This window comes from Chrysemys picta, chromosome 12, assembly GCF_011386835.1.
Source record: "Chrysemys picta bellii isolate R12L10 chromosome 12, ASM1138683v2, whole genome shotgun sequence".
Classification (NCBI taxonomy): Eukaryota; Metazoa; Chordata; order Testudines; family Emydidae; genus Chrysemys; species Chrysemys picta.
This window is the reverse complement of record NC_088802.1, coordinates 25,857,114-25,874,728: the sequence shown is the minus strand read 5'-3', so window position 1 is coordinate 25,874,728 and position 17,615 is coordinate 25,857,114. Positions and strand designations below refer to the sequence as shown.

The following is a 17,615-nucleotide window of genomic DNA, read 5'->3' as shown; positions in this document are numbered from 1 at the left end:
ACTCACTCAGTCCTTCTGTCATACAACAGTTCCACTGGCCTTGATTCACAGAATCAGGGTAACAAAACTTTATTCTTCCTGCCCCAATAACAGAGAAACTGGGGATCCCACACCAGCCAAAGTAACCACTTTGAGTTGCTGTTGTTTCATGCCAGGCGGATGCATGTGCCTATGCAAACAAGATCAGCCCCTGGAGTTCTTTTCCACACTCGCCATAATTCACCACCAGATGTCAGGGTAGAGCTCATCCTGACTCTGCTTACACAACTAATGTTTGGAATCAAATTCACGTCACACAGGTTTAAAGAAAAGGCACTGTACATCTGGGGTCAAGCTTGGGTTATGAAAAATTAAAAGTCTTGGTTACAAAGCTGATGAGATACGTAGGATACATAACAAGCATTGTCCCAGACCAATGTGTGTGAGTTTTTAAGTGGTAGGGAATAAGTGTTCTCGGGTACGCCACCCATAGTGTATAGAGTCAGAGTCAGTAGCAGTAAAGTGGATTGGTACATGGGGTGGAGTTTGTCCCTTGGTCCATCGGTGTCTTGTGGGTCTTCTATAGACAGATACAGTCTGTCAGGGAAGGAAATGAGTTATTTCCCCGACTGTGTCCCTTGTCAGCGGTCTGGTTCTGGTATTGTTGGTGTCCTGTGATGTGTTCAGTGTATATGTCCCTGGACCATCAGATGGCGTTGGATACCATGAGCTGCCGCATTAGCCAGGCATAACGCTGACCAACTCCGCATGCTCTCAGCACCGGCTCGTTGTTGGGGTCCCACGCGCCCAGGGCTCTGACGATCAGGGTGTGGATCTGGACCTCGTAGCCCTGGGCTGTCAGTGTCAGCCAGCAGGGTACACTGGGCAATGGACTCTCTATTGTAGCATAAGTACTCAACTGTAGTTTTTTCTCCAGTTGCAAAGGGCACAACTGCCCTGCAGTGATTTATATGTTTATAGAGATGCTGGAATTTTCACAGCTGCCTAAGGGGTCTGAATGTTCAATTTTTGTTTAAAGTAATGGTTACTGAGTGTGCAAACCCCCAAGGCAGCTGTGAAAGTCCCATCCAGAGGGTTTTCTCACCTGAAGGGCTGTGAAAATTATGTAGAAATGTATCAGTGTCGGAAGCATTGGGAAGGGGAAATGTCTGTTCCAATGATTTCCCAGTGAGGATGGAAGCGGGTAATTCAGAGAAGCAGAAAGGAGCTGTGCTTTGTACTTGTGAAAGCTGGAACTGGATGTTGCACCTTTAGAACTGTCACCTACACACTCTGTCAGCACCAGGTGTGAACTGGTTTAGTTAGTGGCTTTAATTAACAGATACGTTATGTGGGTTGAGTACACATTTAGGTGACAGGGATACACTCATTTTGAGTTGTATGTAAAAGTCATGTATATGCCCAGAGAGAGAGAGAACTCTTGTCAGGACTGAGATCCCCACTTTGAACTTTAGGGTACAAATGTAGGGGCCTGCGTGAAAAACTTCTAAGCTTAACTACCAGCTTAGCTCTGGTTCGGCTGCCACCATCAATGGATTCCCTCCCTGGGAAGCCTTGAAAAACCCTCACCAAATCCCTGGTGAAAACAAATCCAAAACCCCTTGGATCTTAAAACAAGGAGAAATTAACCATTCCCCTCCTTCCTCCCACCAACTCCTGGTGAATCAGTTCCAACCCCCCCCTGGGATCTACAACAGGGAGAAATTAACCATCCCCCCTCCTTCCTCCCACCAACTCCTGGTGAATCAAGATCCAAAACCCCTTTGGATCTAAAACAAGGAAAAATCAATCAGGTTCTTAAAAAGAAGGTTTTTAATTAAAGAAAAAGGTAAAAATCATCTCTGTAAAATCAGTATGGAAATTAACCTTACAGGGTAATCAAACTTAAAGAGCTCAGAGGACTCCCCTCTAGTCTCAGGTTCAAAGTACAGCAAACAAAGATAAACACTCTAGTAAAAGGTACATTTACAAGTTGAGAAAAACAAAGGAAAACTAACACGCCTTGCCTGGCTATTTACTTACAAGTTTGAAATAGGAGAGGCTTGCTTAGAAAGATGTGGAGAACCTGGATTGATGTCTGGTCCCTCTCATTCCCGGAGAACGAACACCATCCCAAAACAAAGAACACAAACAAAAGCCTTCCCCCCCCAAGATTTGAAAGTATCTTGTCCCCTTATTGGTCCTTTAGGTCAGATGCCAGCCAGGTACCTGAGCTTCTTAACCCTTTACAGGGAAAAGGATTTTGGAGTCTCTGGCCAGGAGGGATTTATAGTACTGTACACAGGACAGCTATTACCCTTCCCTTTATAGTTATGACAACTCTGTTGGGCTCATTTTGAAGCATTAAACAATCAGAACAATGAACTGTCACTACCTTGTTCCCTGGGCCTTTCAGAGAATTCTCTGCACCAGCTGCACTGGTGAGCTGTGAGGCTAGGATGCTGTAATAACACAAACACACCCAGGACTTGCACGGCTGGTCTGAGACGCTGCTCACACTGGGCATAAGATATTCTCACTCAGGCTGTTCTCAGCAGTGACTGATAGATATGACGCTACCTCCATTTCTTGCAGTGTTGGTACCCCAGGGCTGACACATCAAGGGGACGAGCTCCCAGTGGGAAGAGCTGATTTTAGAGGCGATATCTATAGGGGCCCATCCACACTCCCCTCCCTGGCTCCTGCTGACCTGAGCACCCAGCTAAAGAAAGGTCTCTCCACCCTGTTCTTAGCTGGGACACCCCCATATACACAGGCCCTAGGGGGAGCTGTTCCCATGTATCACTAAGACCAGGGGACAGGCACCTGCCACAGGGTCAGGAGTTGGCCTAGAATGGAGCCAATCAGACCCTGTCCCTTTCCCAGCCCAGGTCAGTGCCCCAGTCCCATCACTCACTTCCATCCTCCATCCCCCCGGTCAGGAGATGGGGCGGGGGAAGAGGGTCAGAAGGAGCTGGAGCTGTTCAGGGGATGGGCACAGTGGGGAGCAGACAAGGAACTGGACAAAAAAAGAGACCTTCTCCCCCCACCCCAACCCACTATCCTCCTCAATAGCCAGATTAGACAGGAGTGTGACAGGGCCCAGGCAGCGGGGATGCTGGCTGCAGGGATGTTGAGACAGATCTGTCTGTGTGTCCTGTTTGTCAGTCTGTCTGCCTCACTTTCATTGGGGGAGGGTTTGAGCATTGGCCTGCTAAACCCAGGATTGTGAGTTCAATCCTTGAGGGGGCCATTTGGGGATTTAGTTGGAGATTGGTCCTGCTTTGAGCAGGGGGTTGGACTAGATGACCTCCTGAGGTCCCTTTCAACCCTATGAATCTATAGTTACAGCACAATTACATTAATAGCAGGAACTGTGCCTTAAACATAATGGTGAAATCTCACCCTTTTCTCCCTCTAGAAACTCTGCGATCGGATAAGGAGAGCGAGAAAGGTCAGTGTCTGGGCCCATCACATTAGCTGGCAGTAGAGTTATCCCCATAAACACAACAGGGTGAAATCTTGACGGGTATTATTAATTATTAATTAATCATTGGAACAATTTACTGAGGGGCGGCGGGTGGAGCCCCCCTTTGGGGAAGCTAGCCCCAGCTCCACCTCTTTCACGCATGCCCCCCCCACAGCCAGAGCCCCGAGACCCCCGTCCCTTCCCCACATCTGGAGGAGCCCCAAGCGCCCCCTCCCTCGGCTGGAGGCCGACTGAAGCCCCGAGCCCTCTCCTCCCACCTGCCTGGAGCTGCCCCGGGTCAGCGGCAGCTGTGCTGTGCCCTCCCCAGACCACAAGCTGCCTGGGGAAAAACATCTCTCAGGTCTGGAAGAAGCTTTTGCTATGCCCCATGCAGGTTCTGGGTTGGCTGAGGAGGTGCTATGTGCTACTCATCTTCCTGGGTTCCTCAGTAATCTCCAGTCCAAGGAAATTACTGATTGAACCCAGGAATCTGAATAGCACATCCCACCTCCTGAGCCGCCCTGAACCTGCATGGGGTGTAATAAATCAAAAACTTCCCCCCAAAACCCTACAAACGGGGGTCCGGTGGCCGTGGCAGCGGCAGGGGAGGCTGAGCCTCTCCTAGCCTATTATACCCACTGCCCATGCCAAGGGTCATGGTGGATTCTCCAGCACTGGCAGTTTTTAATCAAGATTGGGTGTTTTTCTAAATGATCTGCTTTAGGAATTATTGTGGGGAAACCCACTGGTTTGTGTTATGCAGGGGTCAGACTAGGTGATCACAATGGTCCCTTCTGGCCTTGGAATCTGTGGATTGATGAAGCACCTCTCGCCCTTTTCTCTCTCTAGAGACCCTGCTGTCTGAATGGGAGGGAGAGAAAGGTCAGTATCTGTTACAATATTAAGTTTATCCCCATAAACACGACAGGGGGAAGTCTCACCTCTCCCTCTTTTCTCCCTCTAGAGGCTCTGCAATCTGAGATGGAGAGACAGAAAGGTCAGTGTCTCGGATCAATGGGATCCGATTGATTTTAAATGTAACCTTAGTTCTGTATGTCCTGAGTTTATAACACTTGGTTTGGGGATATTACAAGATCCCTGTAATGTGCTTTATCCTTAAATTACAAGTATGTCCTCTCCACCTTAACCCCCACTAATCATAGAATCGTAGGACTGGAAGGGACCTTGAGAGGTCAACTAGGCCAGTGTCCTGCACTCATGGCAGGACTAAGTATTATCTAGACCAGGGGTGGGCAAACCTTTTGGCCCGAGGGCCACATTGGGGTGCGAAACTGTATGGAGGGCCGAGTAGGGTAGGATGTGCCCCCCAAACAGCCTGGCCCCTGCCCCCTATCTACCCCCTCCCACTTCCTGTCCCCTGACTGCCCCGCTCAGAAACCCTGACCCATCCAACCCCCCCTGCTCCTTGTCTCCTGACCACCCCCTCCCAGGACCCCCGCCCCAAACTGCCCCCCCCAGGATGCCACCCCCATCCACCGCCCCTGCTCCCTGTCCCCTGACTGCCCCCCAGCCCCTATCCACCCCCTCCCCGCCCTATCCAACCCCCCCTGTTCCCTGACCGCCTCGCCCCAGAACCTCCGCCCCATCCAACCGCTCCCTGTCCCCTGACTGCCCCCGGGACCCCCTACCCAACCCCTCCACCGTCCCCTTACCGTGCTGCTCAGAGCGGCAGGAGCTCGCAGCCCCGCTGCCCATGCGGTGGTATGGCTGCAGGGGAGGGGGAACAGCAGGGGAGGGGCCGGGGGCTAGCCTCCCCAGCCAGGAGCTCAAGTACTGAGCAGGATGGTCCCGCGGGCCGGATGTGACCCACAGGCTATAGTTTACCCACTTCTAATCTAGACCATCTCTGGTGGGTGTTCATCTAACCTGCTCTCATGATGGAGATTCCACAACCTCCCTCAGCTTCTATCTCAGAATTGCATTATGGTTCTGATCTACAAAGATCCTTAGGCACCTAAACTCCAGCCACAATCCCCGTTTTAGGCACCGTGATCCACAACCCCCCGCTTAGCTGACACCTACACCTGTAGGCACCTAAATTCACTCAGGACATAAATCTCTGTGTAAGTTCTTACCTGTCTAAGCTTCTGCCTCTGGGCACAAAGAGTGCACTGCTGCCTCACTCTAGATGTTTGGACACCTATCTCCCACCTGTGCCCGCGGCGACACATAAACTGGGGGGGAGGAGCATCTAGGTCACCCATGGGGCCTGATCCAGTAGATGTGCTCAGAGGCCACCCAGAACTGAGGTGAGAGACAGGGAAGAGAAGAACCTTCCTCATGGGCAGTGTGTGAACCACCCCTCCACCCCCTGCCCCTCTCCCTGAGCCCCTGCCCAAGCTCTGAGCTCCCCATCGAGGCTGCTGCCCCCACAGTGCCTCCAGCCCCCGCGCCTAGCAGCAGCTGCCATGGGGTGTGCCAGTCACTTTTGGGAGCTGTCCGAGGAAAACACTGACCCCCTGCCTCCCTGCACCCCAAACCCCTGCCCCAGCCCAGAGCCCATACCCCGCACCCCCTCCTGCACCCAAACTCCCTCCCAGAGCCTGACCCCCCAAACCTCCCTGCATCCAAACTCCCTCCCAGATCCTGCACCCTACACCTCCTCCCGGACCCCAACCCCCTGCCCCTGCCTGGTGAAAGTGAGTGAGGGTGGGGGAGAGCGAGTGAGAGAGGGAGGGGGATGGAGTGAGCAGGGGGCAGGGCCTCAGAGAAGGGACGGGGAAGGGGCCATGGCAATGGTCTTTGGGTTTGCGCCATTAGACAATTGGCAATGCTACCAGACGGGCATGTGGCAGCCCTGGCCATGCTGGAAGAGCGTGCCCAACAGTGCAGCCAGCAGCACTGCCCAAATGTCAGACGGACCATGTCTGCATGGGCACAGCTTGTGCATGCCTGGGGGCCCAATGACTGTTCTTATGGACACTCGCGCCATCAGATACCACCTCTATGCCAGTGACTCTCAAACTCTTGCTCTGCTAAAGACTGTTCCCATGCATCCCATCCCACATCTCAGCCTGTATGACATCTCCTTCTCGTCGATGGCCGGAGGACAATTAGTTCAAAGCTCTTCTGGCCCCCTCACAGCCCACCCCACTTCCTAGTTTCTTCATCTCTTTGGATAGCACCTCGAGCCCTTCCTGAGGCAGGGGGCTGTGAAAGCTCTCCCTACCGCCCTGCCTCCCATCCCACACACTGGGCTGCCCCGAGCTAGGTACCAGGATCTCTGCCTCTTCTGTGGGCCAGGGATTGTGGTCCTGAGGTGGGGTGTGAGGCCTGAGCTGGCTGCAGGGAGCCCAGAGCAGATGGGGAGGCCTGGGGTCTGAGCCCTGCTCAAGGTGTCTCCTTATGAGCGGGGCCGGGGGGTATTTCCCTTGCCCTGGCTGGGAGAATCACTCCATGATGTAGGCCCAGGTCAGGGTTGTGGGGGGAGAAAAAAAACTGTCCTGTATTTTTGAAATAGTGTTGGCCAACCTAACAACACCTCCATCCGCCCAGTCAATCTAGACATTGTCTCTGACTCAGCCTCTCTCTAGGCCCCCGTGTCCTGACCTCACCCTAGTCTTCCTGCTTCTGCATGTATAACACATCACAGATACAGCCTCTCGTGTCTGTCCTGATATCCCCAGGCTCTCGTTCACCCCATCATCTCACACCTCCACTGCTGTGAACTCCTCCTGTCCGGCCTTGATGCCAGCCGCTTTGTCCCCTCAGCTCCATTCAAAGCACGGCTGCTAGGCTCAGCCCTCGGGCTCATCTCTCCTGCCACATCCACCACTTAGTTCCACTGAGGCCCCTCCAGCACCGCTCCAGCACAAGCTCCTTGTCTTTGCCTTTAGGCCCCTCAACTCAACATTTAGTCCCACCCTGTCTGAGCGATTGGCGCCGCCTTCCCTGTGCCAGCGATGGACGGATCTAGGGTTGGGCCAGCAGGGCCGGTTCCAGGGGTGGGTGCGTGGGGCCGGTTTTAGGGGTGGACATGCAGGGTCGGTTCTAGAGGTGGACGCGCGGGGCCGGTTCTAGGGGTGGGCGAGTGGGGTGTCATCCTCAGCACCACTTCCAGGGGGAGCTGTACTGCCGTTGGGCTTTTTATTTTATTTTTTCTCCTGGCAGCCTAGGTAGGGTGACCAGATAGTAAGTGTGAAGAATCAGGACACTTTTTTTTGTGCGGGGTGGGGCGGGGGTATAGTTGCATTTATAAGACAAAGCCTTAATCTTGGGGTGTCTGGTCATCCGCCTGTCTGCTTCTCCCTTAAACACCTTAGTGTTTTCTCCCACTCCATGTACAGAAAAACATCCCCTCAGTATTAGTAAAGCTGCCCCCTTCTCTCTTCAATCCCTCCTCCAAACCCAGCTGTGCTGCACCCCCTGAAATCTCTCCTGGCTGGGCACATGGTCAGCCAGGCCCTGAGTGTGTGCGTACAGGACCTAGCTCAGAGAAGCCTAGCCCTGAGAGAGAGAGAGAGAGAGAGAGAGTGTGTGTGTGTGTGTGTGTGTGTGTACACAGAACCTAGCACAGTGGTGCCCGACCATGAATGCGTGCACAGCACCTAGCCCTGAGTGTGTGTGTTCAGGATCTAGCGCAATCTGGTCTGGCCCTGCGTGTGTGTGTACAGGACCTAGCACGATCAGGCCTGGCACTGAGTGTGTGTGTACAGGTCCTAGCACCATGGGGCCTGGCACTGTGTATGCATACAGGATGTAGCCCAGTGGGGCCCAGCCCTCAGTGTGTGTGTGTGTACAGGACCTAGCACAATTGGCCCTGGCCCTGAGTGTGTGTTCAGGACCCAGCTCAGTGGGGCCCAGCTCTGAGTGCGACCTCTAGATGCTACTGGAATGCAAATAACAATGTGCAGTGGGGCAGGAGACTGGCCATGAGCTATGGAGATATGGCCTGGGGTGGGGCTTAAAGGTGTGAGTGTCTGTGCAGAGGATGGGGGACGAAGAGGGGCAGGTGGGTGGGGGGTTGCAGGGATCAGTGTGGCACAGCCAGAGATGAGTAATGTCGTGGAGCCAGGAAGCCCTGCTCTCTGGGCCAGGTTTACTTGTCCGGTATCTGAGGTTTATAACGCAGTAGATATAACAGATGGGGCAGGGCAGCTTAAGTCCATTCACCTCTAAGAAGCCGGCTCCTGTGCTGTGCTCTGCTTAGGCCTTGTCTACACTACGAGAGTAGTTCGATTTTACTTGCATCGAATTTTTGTAATCGATATTGCAAAGTCGAACGTGTGTGTCCACACTAAGGACAGTAATTCGACTTTGTGCGTCCACACTAACGGTGATAGCGTCGACATTCGAAGCGGTGCACTGTGGTCAGCTATCCCACAGTTCCCGCAGTCCCCTCTGCCCATTGGAATTCTGGGTGTAGCCGGCAATGCCTTCTGGGTAACAAAATGAGTCGAGGGTGCTTTTGGGAAACTGTCGTCATCCGTCCATCACTCCCGCCCTCCCTCCCTGAAAGCGCCGGCGGGAAAACAGTTCGCGCGCTTTTCCAGTCATTGACAGCGCGGACGCCACTGTACTCCGAGCATGGAGCCCGCTGCGACCATCGCTGCAGTTGTGGCCGCTCTCAACGTCTCGCAGCTTATCATAAAGGTTTCCCTGAGGCAGATGCAGAAAAGTCAGGCAAGGAGGCTACGGCACCGCGGTGATGTCCTGAAGTCTGAGAGTAGCACAGACCTGTCAGAAAGCAGGCGACCCAGCGCCGAGGACATCACAGTGGCAATGGGTCATGTTGATGCCGTGGAACGGCGATTCTGGGCACGGGAGACAAGCACTGAGTGGTGGGACCGCATAGTGCTGCAGGTCTGGGATGAATCCCAGTGGCTGCGAAACTTTCGCATGCGGAAGGGAACTTTCCTGGAACTTTGTGAGTTGCTGTCCCCTGCCCTGAAGCGCAGTGACACCCGGTTGCGAGCTGCACTGAGTGTACAGAAGCGAGTGGCCATAGCCCTGTGGAAGCTTGCAACGCCAGACAGCTACCGGTCAGTCGCGAACCAGTTTGGGGTGGGCAAATCTACCGTGGGGGTTGTTGTGATGCAAGTAGCGAAGGCAATCGTTGATGTACTGCTGCCAAAGGTAGTGACCCTGGGAAACGTGGAGGCGATCATAGATGGCTTCGCAGCGATGGGATTCCCAAACTGCGGTGGGGCCATAGATGGAACTCACATCCCTATCCTGGCACCGGACCACCAGGCCACCCAGTACATTAACCGAAAGGGATACTTTTCCATGGTGCTGCAAGCACTGGTGGACCACAGGGGACGTTTTACCAACATCTACGTGGGATGGCCGGGCAAGGTTCATGACGCTCGTGTTTTCAGGAACTCTGGTCTGTTTAGACGGCTGCAACAAGGTATTTACTTCCCGGACCACAAAATAACTGTTGGGGATGTGGAGATGCCTATAGTCATCCTCGGGGACCCAGCCTACCCGCTAATGCCCTGGCTCATGAAGCCCTATACTGGCGCCCTGGACACTGAAAAAGAACTCTTCAACTACCGGCTGAGCAAGTGCAGAATGGTGGTGGAGTGTGCTTTTGGCCGTCTCAAGGGGAGATGGAGAAGCTTACTGACTCGCTGTGATCTCAGCGAAACCAATATCCCCATTGTTATAGCAGCTTGCTGTGTGCTCCACAATCTCTGTGAGAGCAAGGGGGAGACCTTTATGGCGGGGTGGGAGGTTGAGGAAAATAGCCTGGCTGGTGATTACTCACAGCCAGACAGCCGGGCGATTAGAAGAGACCAGCGGGAAGCGCTGTGCATCCGGGAGGCTTTGAAAGCAAAGTTCCTGAGTGAGCAGGGTAACCTGTGATTTTATAGTTTGTGTACTGAGAAGCTAAACCTGCCCCCGTTTCTTTACCCAGGTAATGTTGACTATCCTATCCAGTTACATACCCCCTTCACCCCCCCTCCAACACACGTGTCGAAATAAAAATAGTTCTACTTTGTTAAAGCACACCGTTTTCTTTAATACTGTTTTAGCGGGAATTTTTTAAAACTGGGACGCAGACTGTGGTGCGGGGCGGGTCTAGTGTTGTGATGCGAATGCAGCTTCTAAACTCAAGGATTGACAGGCTCCGCTGCGGTGGGATGCTTGTTTCAACGGAGCCTGTCACCCCTCCTGATCGGGACTGTGTGTATGGGAGGTCTATTTGACTTTGTGGCAGGGGGAGGACGGTTACAGATCCCATGCTGTGTGGCTCTGTGATCCTGTCTAAGGACCGGCGCTTAAGATCTGTAACTGCCCTCCCCCGCCACAAAGTCACAGAGCAACCCACCCCCCCCAACATTACATCAAAACAACCTCCCAGACTAACCGGGGCAACTAGTCACTGCATCACTGCACTGTGTATATGCCCTGCTGCTGTGCCTGCCCCCGACTATGTACCCTGCCAAAGGAGACTGTCCTGTCCAATTTCCAACCCCCTTTCCCCTCCTCCTCCAAAAGAACATGATTGAAACAGTAGTTAACAGAAACGAATTTTTTATTATCAACTACACATGGCATTGGGAGGTGAAACTTGGACGTGGGCTTGTGTCAGGCGGGAAGGAAAGAACTTTTCAAATTTTGGGAAATGAGAGCCTTCTGCTACTAGAGCTCTCTGCAGGGGTGGAGTGAGAGTTAGCAGGGACTCTGCCGCCTCTCCTTCTTTGCACTTTGGGTGAGGTGGGTATGGGACTTGGTGGCGGGGGAGGGCGGTTAGAGATGGACTGCAGCGGGGCTCTGTCCTCCTGCCTCCGTTCCTGCAGAACATCCACAAGGCGCCGGAGCGTGTCCGTTTGCTCCCTCAGTAGTCCAAGCAGCGTTTGAGTCGCCTGCTGGTCTTCCTGCCGCCACCTCTCCTCCCGATCCATGTTGGCTTGGTGCATTCGGGTCAAGTTCTCCCGCCACTGGGTCTGCTGTGCTGCCTGGGCTTGGGAAGAGGCCATAAGCTCAGAGAACATGTCCTCCCGTGTCCTCTTCTTCCTACGCCTAATCCGCGCTAGCCTCTGGGAGTGTGATTCCAGGCTAGGTTGTGAGACAGTCGCAGACGGGGCTGTGGAAATGGGAAAAAGGGAGTGAATTCCTCTGAAAGATAAATGTAGTTGTGAACAAAGAACATAGTCTTTCTCTGTGAACAAGACCATGCACAGCACCTTTCACATGCGCACTCAGCACAAGGTCGAATTCTCGGCCTTCGCATTCTGTGCCTGGGGTCTTGAACAGCACATTTGAGAAGCGAGGCAGCACAACGGAATTTCTGTTGCAGGCAGACATGGTAAGCCGTACACTTGTGGCAGTTTAAAACTTTTATATTACCACTGGCCTCATTTCACATTTAAATCAATGTCAGTCCCTGCTGCCAGCAATCCGGCAAGCGGGAACTCTGCCCCTGTCCCACCCCCTCGCGGCTGTCCCCGGGAATGATCCCTTTCGGCTGCCCCTCTCCCGCCTCCACCGCGTGGCTGCAAACCAGCGGTGACAGTTCTGTAAAGGAACGGGAAAGCAGTCCCAACACTAACATTCCCCTACCTAATTAAAAGCAGGTCACCATGGCCGACATCACCCTGATGAGGATCTCCGAGAGCGACAAAGAGAGAATGCTCCGGGAAAGCCTCCAAAGACCAGGGCCGTATGCCGCCCTGCTGTGCAGAGCAATGATCCCCGAGTACCTGATAATCTCGTGGCGCGGCAACGTGTCGTACTTCGGAGGACCCAATAAGGCCGCTCTCCCCAAGAACCTCATGCAACGGCTTTCAAGTTACCTCCAGGAGAGCTTCATCGAGATGTCCCAGGAGGATTACTGCTCTATCCCCGCACATATAGACCGCATTTTACTGTAGCTGCAGTAGCAGGGAATACACAGTAGAGCGGCTTGTGCAGGACAATCACTGAAAACCGGACATTGCTAGATTTCTTTTCAAAACTTGCACTGCCCCTTACTAAACCGTTAAGCGCCTAGGGCACACTAATCATGAACAACCCATTCTTTTAATTGTTAATATTCCTGTTTTGTTAAAAATAAATGTTTAGATGTTTACAACACTTACTGGCTGATCCTTCACCAGATTCTGTGTCCGGGGTAATGGCTGGGGACGCTTCGTAGGGGATCTCTGTAAGGGTGATGAAGAGATCCTGGCTGTCGGGGAAATCAGCGTTGTGAGATCTGCCAACTGCCTCGCCCTCCTCATCTCCTTCCTCATCTTCCCCGTCCCCTAACATGTCTGAGGAACCGGCCGTGGACAGTATCCCATCCTCAGAGTCCACGGTCACTGGTGGGGTAGTGGTGGCGGCAGCACCGAGGATGGAATGCAGTGCCTCGTAGAAACGGGATGTCTGGGGATGGGATCCGGAGCATCCGTTTGCCTCTTTGGTCTTCTGGTAGCCTTGTCTCAGCTCCTTGATTTTCACGCGGCACTGCGTTGCATCCCGGCTGTATCCTCTCTCTGCCATGTCTTTAGAGATCTTCTCGTAGATCTTTGCATTCCTTCTTTTGGATCGCAGCTCGGAAAGCACGGACTCATCGCCCCACACAGCGATGAGATCCAAGACTTCACGATCAGTCCATGCTGGGGCTCTCTTTCTATTCCCAGACTGCATGGCCATCACTGCTGGAGAGCTCTGCATCGTTGCCAGTGCTGCTGTGCTCGCCACGATGTCCAGACAGGAAATGAGATTCAAACTGGCCAGACAGGAAAAGGAATTCAAATTCAAATTTTCCCGGGGCTTTTCCTGTGTGGCTGGTCAGAGCATCCGAGCTCGCACTGCTGTCCAGAGCGTCAACAGAGTGGTGCACTGTGGGATAGCTCCCGGAGCTATTAGCGTCGATTTCCATCCACACCTAGCCTAATTCGACATGGCCATGTCGAATTTAGCGCTACTCCCCTCGTCGGGGAGGAGTACAGAAGTCGAATTAAAGAGACCTCTATGTCGAACTAAATAGCATCGCAGTGTGGACGGGTGCAGGGTTAATTCGATTTAACGGCGCTAACTTCGACATAAACGCCTAGTGTAGACCAGGCCTTAGTGCCTTATGGACAAATCTTTCAAAACACTCGTATCACCACTGAGGGAGACGTCACTTTTAGCTTGACTGTTGCCCATTAAGTTTTGAGACTCAACATTAACTCCCGATGTCTTTGACTTTCCAGCGGAATACGAGGCTGCAAAAGGTATGGGCATTTTTTCTAGTTTTGATTATGCTTTAAATTGGAAAAGGAACACTCAGAGCTGTGTGTGCAAAGATGTGTTAGTGTAAAACATTAATGTGCTACTGAGACAGGAAACCTACACAACAAGGGGAAATCCAGATATTACCCAGACAAAATGGATGGAAAATTTTTGGTATTGAAATATGAATATTAACAGTTTTATTTTTCACAACATTAACCCTTGGAAATACCCTTAAAAAGCAAACAAGCAAACGTCACTTACTGACACGTAAGAGACTCTGTAACGAGAACAATGATTCTTTTATACCAATAGGGCCCAGCCCGGTGAGTTCCCCATGGATGTTCTCCTGCACCCCTAGGTCTCCTTGGAGCAGGATTGGGCCCTGTTGGCTTCCACACACAGCAGCTGTAGGATCAGGCAGATGGTCTGATCCCACTGAAGCTGGCAGGAGTTGCAGGTGCTCAGCACCCCTTGGGGTCACCCAGCATCACCCAGTGATGGAGATACTTATGAAGGAAGAGTTCTCTGAGCTGCAGGCCCAGGTTCTCTACTGGGCCAAGACCTGTTTGGGGTGGGGGCAGTGAGGGAGCTGGTTATGGCTCCCTGGTTCTCAGGCTGCCTCAGGGGTTGCTCTAATTTGCTCCAGCTGGTCGTGGTCCCTGAGAATTGGTGATGTGCCCTGCCCTAGCACACACACCCCAGCCCCGACACTCCCCCTATACCAGGATGGCGGAGGGGGGGGAAGCAGTTGACACAGGAGCCAGCTATGCTGCTTTACCCTGGCTGGGCTCTCCCTACGGCAGAGGAATTCTCTGATGTCCAGGGCCTGGTTCCAACCGGTCTGCACCATCCCTGCACACAATGACCGGAGCAGGGGAAAGAACTGGGCCCCTTATCACCAATGGCTCCATTCTACCCCCAGACTCACATGAGTGATCCCCACAGGTGCAGCCCCATTGATTTCTGGGGGCAGGGTTTGCAGGATCAGATGCAATAAAGGAGAAGCCCTAACTAGTGATTAGGAGCCTAATCCTGCTGTCCTTACTCAGGCAAAATTCCCACTGAAGCCAATGTAATGCGGGGTTAGAACTGGGCACTTCCTTGTTACTGAGAATCTCTCCTGCTGATTCATTTATGTTCTTTTTTCCCTTTTCTCTCCTCTCATTCCTATGGACCCTCTGGCAGAACTGGGTAAGCTGTTTCTGGTTGTGTGGTTTGTTTTTCACAGTATATGACTTGCTGAGTCTGCATTTCATTTGTGTAAATTCTCGGTTCTGATTATTTCAGGACTCACCAGAGCCCAAGGATACGCAGGTAACTAATGCTGATACTGCCGCAGTCACTCTCAGACCCATTCCTCTGGGATACTCAGTCGCTGCTCAGTCCTCTTACAGCTCTCACAATATCTAAGGGGTCGGGCAAAATGTCATTGTCTGCATGAAACTTTGAGGAGCTTGGTTATTCACCCCCCCACCCAGAATACCTGCTGGGGTCAGGGGTGGGCTGGTGCACACAGATAATTGTTTAACTGCTCTGTTGCTATTTTATAGCCTCTAGTTAATACATTGCCTGTTTCAGAGCTAACTTTGATTCCATTAGGAGTCTAGTTACAAGTTGCTGAGCTGAATTCACTTTGGGCCAATGGTGCACTAGCACTGGGGCTCCCCTACTATACTAATGGAATCAAAGTTAGCTCTGACATTCAACAGTGGAGAGAGGAGATAGTGCAATTGGTGTTTCAAACCCTCAAAGAGGGCCCATACCATCAAGTATAAATACCTGTCCCCATCCTCTCTCAATTCACTGGGTTTTGTAACCCATGCCCCTTGTCAAGCAAGTGCTACTTAGGTAATGGTGAAGGACTCACTCAGTCCTTCTGTCATACAACAGTTCCACTGGCCTTGATTCACAGAATCAGGGTAACAAAACTTTATTCTTCCTGCCCCAATAATAGAGAAACTGGGGATCCCACACCAGCCAAAGTAACCACTTTGAGTTGCTGTTGTTTCATGCCAGGCGAGTGGGTGTGCCTATGCAAACCAGATCAGCCCCTGGAGTTCTTTTCCACACTCGCCATAATTCACCACCAAATGTCAGGGTAGAGCTCATCCTGACTCTGCTTACATCAGTGACCCTGCTGGCTCCATGCTGGGTCCTGGGTCACCCCCAGTTCAATATCCAGTTATCAGGGGACTCCATACCCCCAAAGCACAGGGCAGGGCAGGGCAGCAGGTTCAGAGACAGCCGGAGGCTGCAAGGAAGAGGGAACAGCCTGGGAGCTGGGATGGGGAGGCCAGGAGGGAGGCACCACCCTGTGCTCAGTTGCTCCAGGTTCTCACTCAGGGACGCAGGCTCCATTGGGCCCAAGCTGACAGACTGGAGAGAGTGAGGTTCCATCTGCCTGGGGAACAGGCAGCAGTTCTGTTAAATGGGGGCCAGTTGTGCAGACTCATGATGGGGTAGCACCACCAAGTTCCCCCTCAGCCAGCTCTGGGTGGCCCTGCAACTGCCCTGCCTCAGTTTACTCTTTTCAGCCCTCCTTAAACTGCTCCCCACAGTCCAAAAGCTCTGAGACAAAAGTCCACTGGTGGGGTCCACTCTGAGTCCCAGTAAACCCCAAAATAAAATCTTTTCCTTCACTCTGCTCCAGCCTCTGGCTCTAATTCAAGATCCTCACTCTCCTCAAGTCAGGAGCCCCCAGCCCTCCTTCCTGGAACCGGGTTCAGTTCAGACTGTACCTTTGTTCCCTGCAGCCCTCACCTGCAGGTCTCTGTCCTCATACAGCTGCTGTTCTATCGATGTCACCTCTGGCAACTCCTCCCCCTTAGAGGAGCTCCTCTCTCTAGGCACAGCCCTTCCCAGCTCCTTGCTCTGTGAGCTCTCCTGGGATCCCCTCTCCTCAGCAGCTTCCTGTTTCTGGGATCCCTTCAGCTGAGCCCTGGTAACCCTTTATCAGGCTCATTAGCTGTTTGGCTGCCAACCAGCCACCTAGGGATTTAATTACTTCCAGGTGGGGCTGGGTTGACTGGTTCTCCCTTATAGGAGCCTGTCACAGGTAGGCTGGTCCCTGAGTCCCCTTAAAGGGCCGGCCTCCATGACCTCTCTTCCCCCGGTCTACCTAAAGGCAGGCTTGACCATGGCTAATACTTGGTTATGTTCTGCAGCCAGGGAGCACTTCCTCTCCTTCTGCCACAAGGAAACCTACAAGGCCCTTGGCCATATTTTTATTCTCGTCACTGATTGTGAAAAAATGAAGAGAGCAGGAGTTCTGTTCCCCACAGTCCTGTGTAGCTCATGTGATGGGCAAAATCCCCCATAGTCTTCAGCATGGCGTAGTTCAGAACAACTTGTACTCTGTAAGTCAGGCCCTCTGGCCACAGCAGAAGTAGGCAATAGCACCGGGCTTCCACCATTGCCCTCATGCTGCTGTAACAGATACAGGCTGGCTATAGAGCTTTCCCCGGAGCCAGATACACACCAGATGTGCTCATCACAAGGCCCTTTAATGCTCTGCCAGGTCTGGCTGAGGTTAGCTTAAATAAGGTCTGTTACACACAGCCCCAGGTAGCTACAAGATCCCTCAAATAGCTGCCTCCCAGGACACACTCACACACGTGCCTTTTGGAGTTAAGTTTGTCTTTCATTCAGATAACTCTTATTAGCATCTCTAATTATTACTGAGCACAGCTTTTTTTTCCTGCAGCCTTCAGTAAATGGGCTCTGGGAGCACATTTCAGATCCTCTTCTGTCCACATGGCTGGGTGTAATGTTATCAGCCAGGAAAATGCCTTTCTGCTCCTCCCCTTTTCCTGTAGGATGGACTCCATTTTAGCCCAGCTCTGGTTCGGGCTTTGTGTTGCTCTTTCAGGTCTCTGCGGGGAGAGGTCCCCAGTCTCTTCCTTTTCTATTTCAACTTCCTCTTGGACATGTGTTTTGATGGTGACTTTTCCCTCCAGCAGGTGGAATACCCACCTCAGACAGTCCAGCTTCCACA

At 52.5% G+C, this 17,615-nt stretch overlaps 2 protein-coding genes across 3 annotated transcripts in view; one reads left to right on the top strand and one right to left on the bottom strand.

Moving 5' to 3' along the window:
- Positions 1-17,615, top strand: part of LOC101947390 (butyrophilin subfamily 1 member A1-like) — a 48,977-nt gene that overhangs the window by 22,339 nt on the left and 9,023 nt on the right. Inside the window, exons 6-9 of one of the 2 annotated variants that reach the window (XM_065562389.1) lie at positions 3,401-3,433; positions 4,298-4,330; positions 4,413-4,445; positions 13,600-13,721. In XM_065562389.1, the coding sequence (XP_065418461.1) occupies positions 3,401-3,433; positions 4,298-4,330; positions 4,413-4,445; positions 13,600-13,706 (206 nt within the window). In that variant the 3' untranslated portion in view covers positions 13,707-13,721. Of the gene's footprint in view, positions 1-3,400; positions 3,434-4,297; positions 4,331-4,412; positions 4,450-13,599; positions 13,722-17,615 lie in introns of those variants that run through there. The other variant, XM_065562388.1, reaches the window with a different exon arrangement.
- Positions 10,935-13,472, bottom strand: LOC135974440 (uncharacterized). The gene is made up of 2 exons (XM_065562572.1): positions 12,499-13,472; positions 10,935-11,504 (listed from the first exon to the last, which is right to left on the bottom strand). The coding sequence occupies exons 1-2, from the start codon at positions 13,073-13,075 to the stop codon at positions 11,029-11,031; spliced, it is 1,053 nt and encodes a 350-aa protein (XP_065418644.1). The 5' UTR covers positions 13,076-13,472; the 3' UTR covers positions 10,935-11,028.

Excerpts from the sequence above, each read along its gene's own strand:
- LOC135974440 (XM_065562572.1), bottom strand. The coding sequence starts at position 13,075 with ATGCAGAGCTCTCCAGCAGTGATGGCCATGCAGTCTGGGAATAGAAAG. Across the intron at positions 11,505-12,498 it reads ATCTGGTGAAGGATCAGCCA|CCCCGTCTGCGACTGTCTCA; the intron begins GTAAGTGTTGTA and ends CCATTTCCACAG.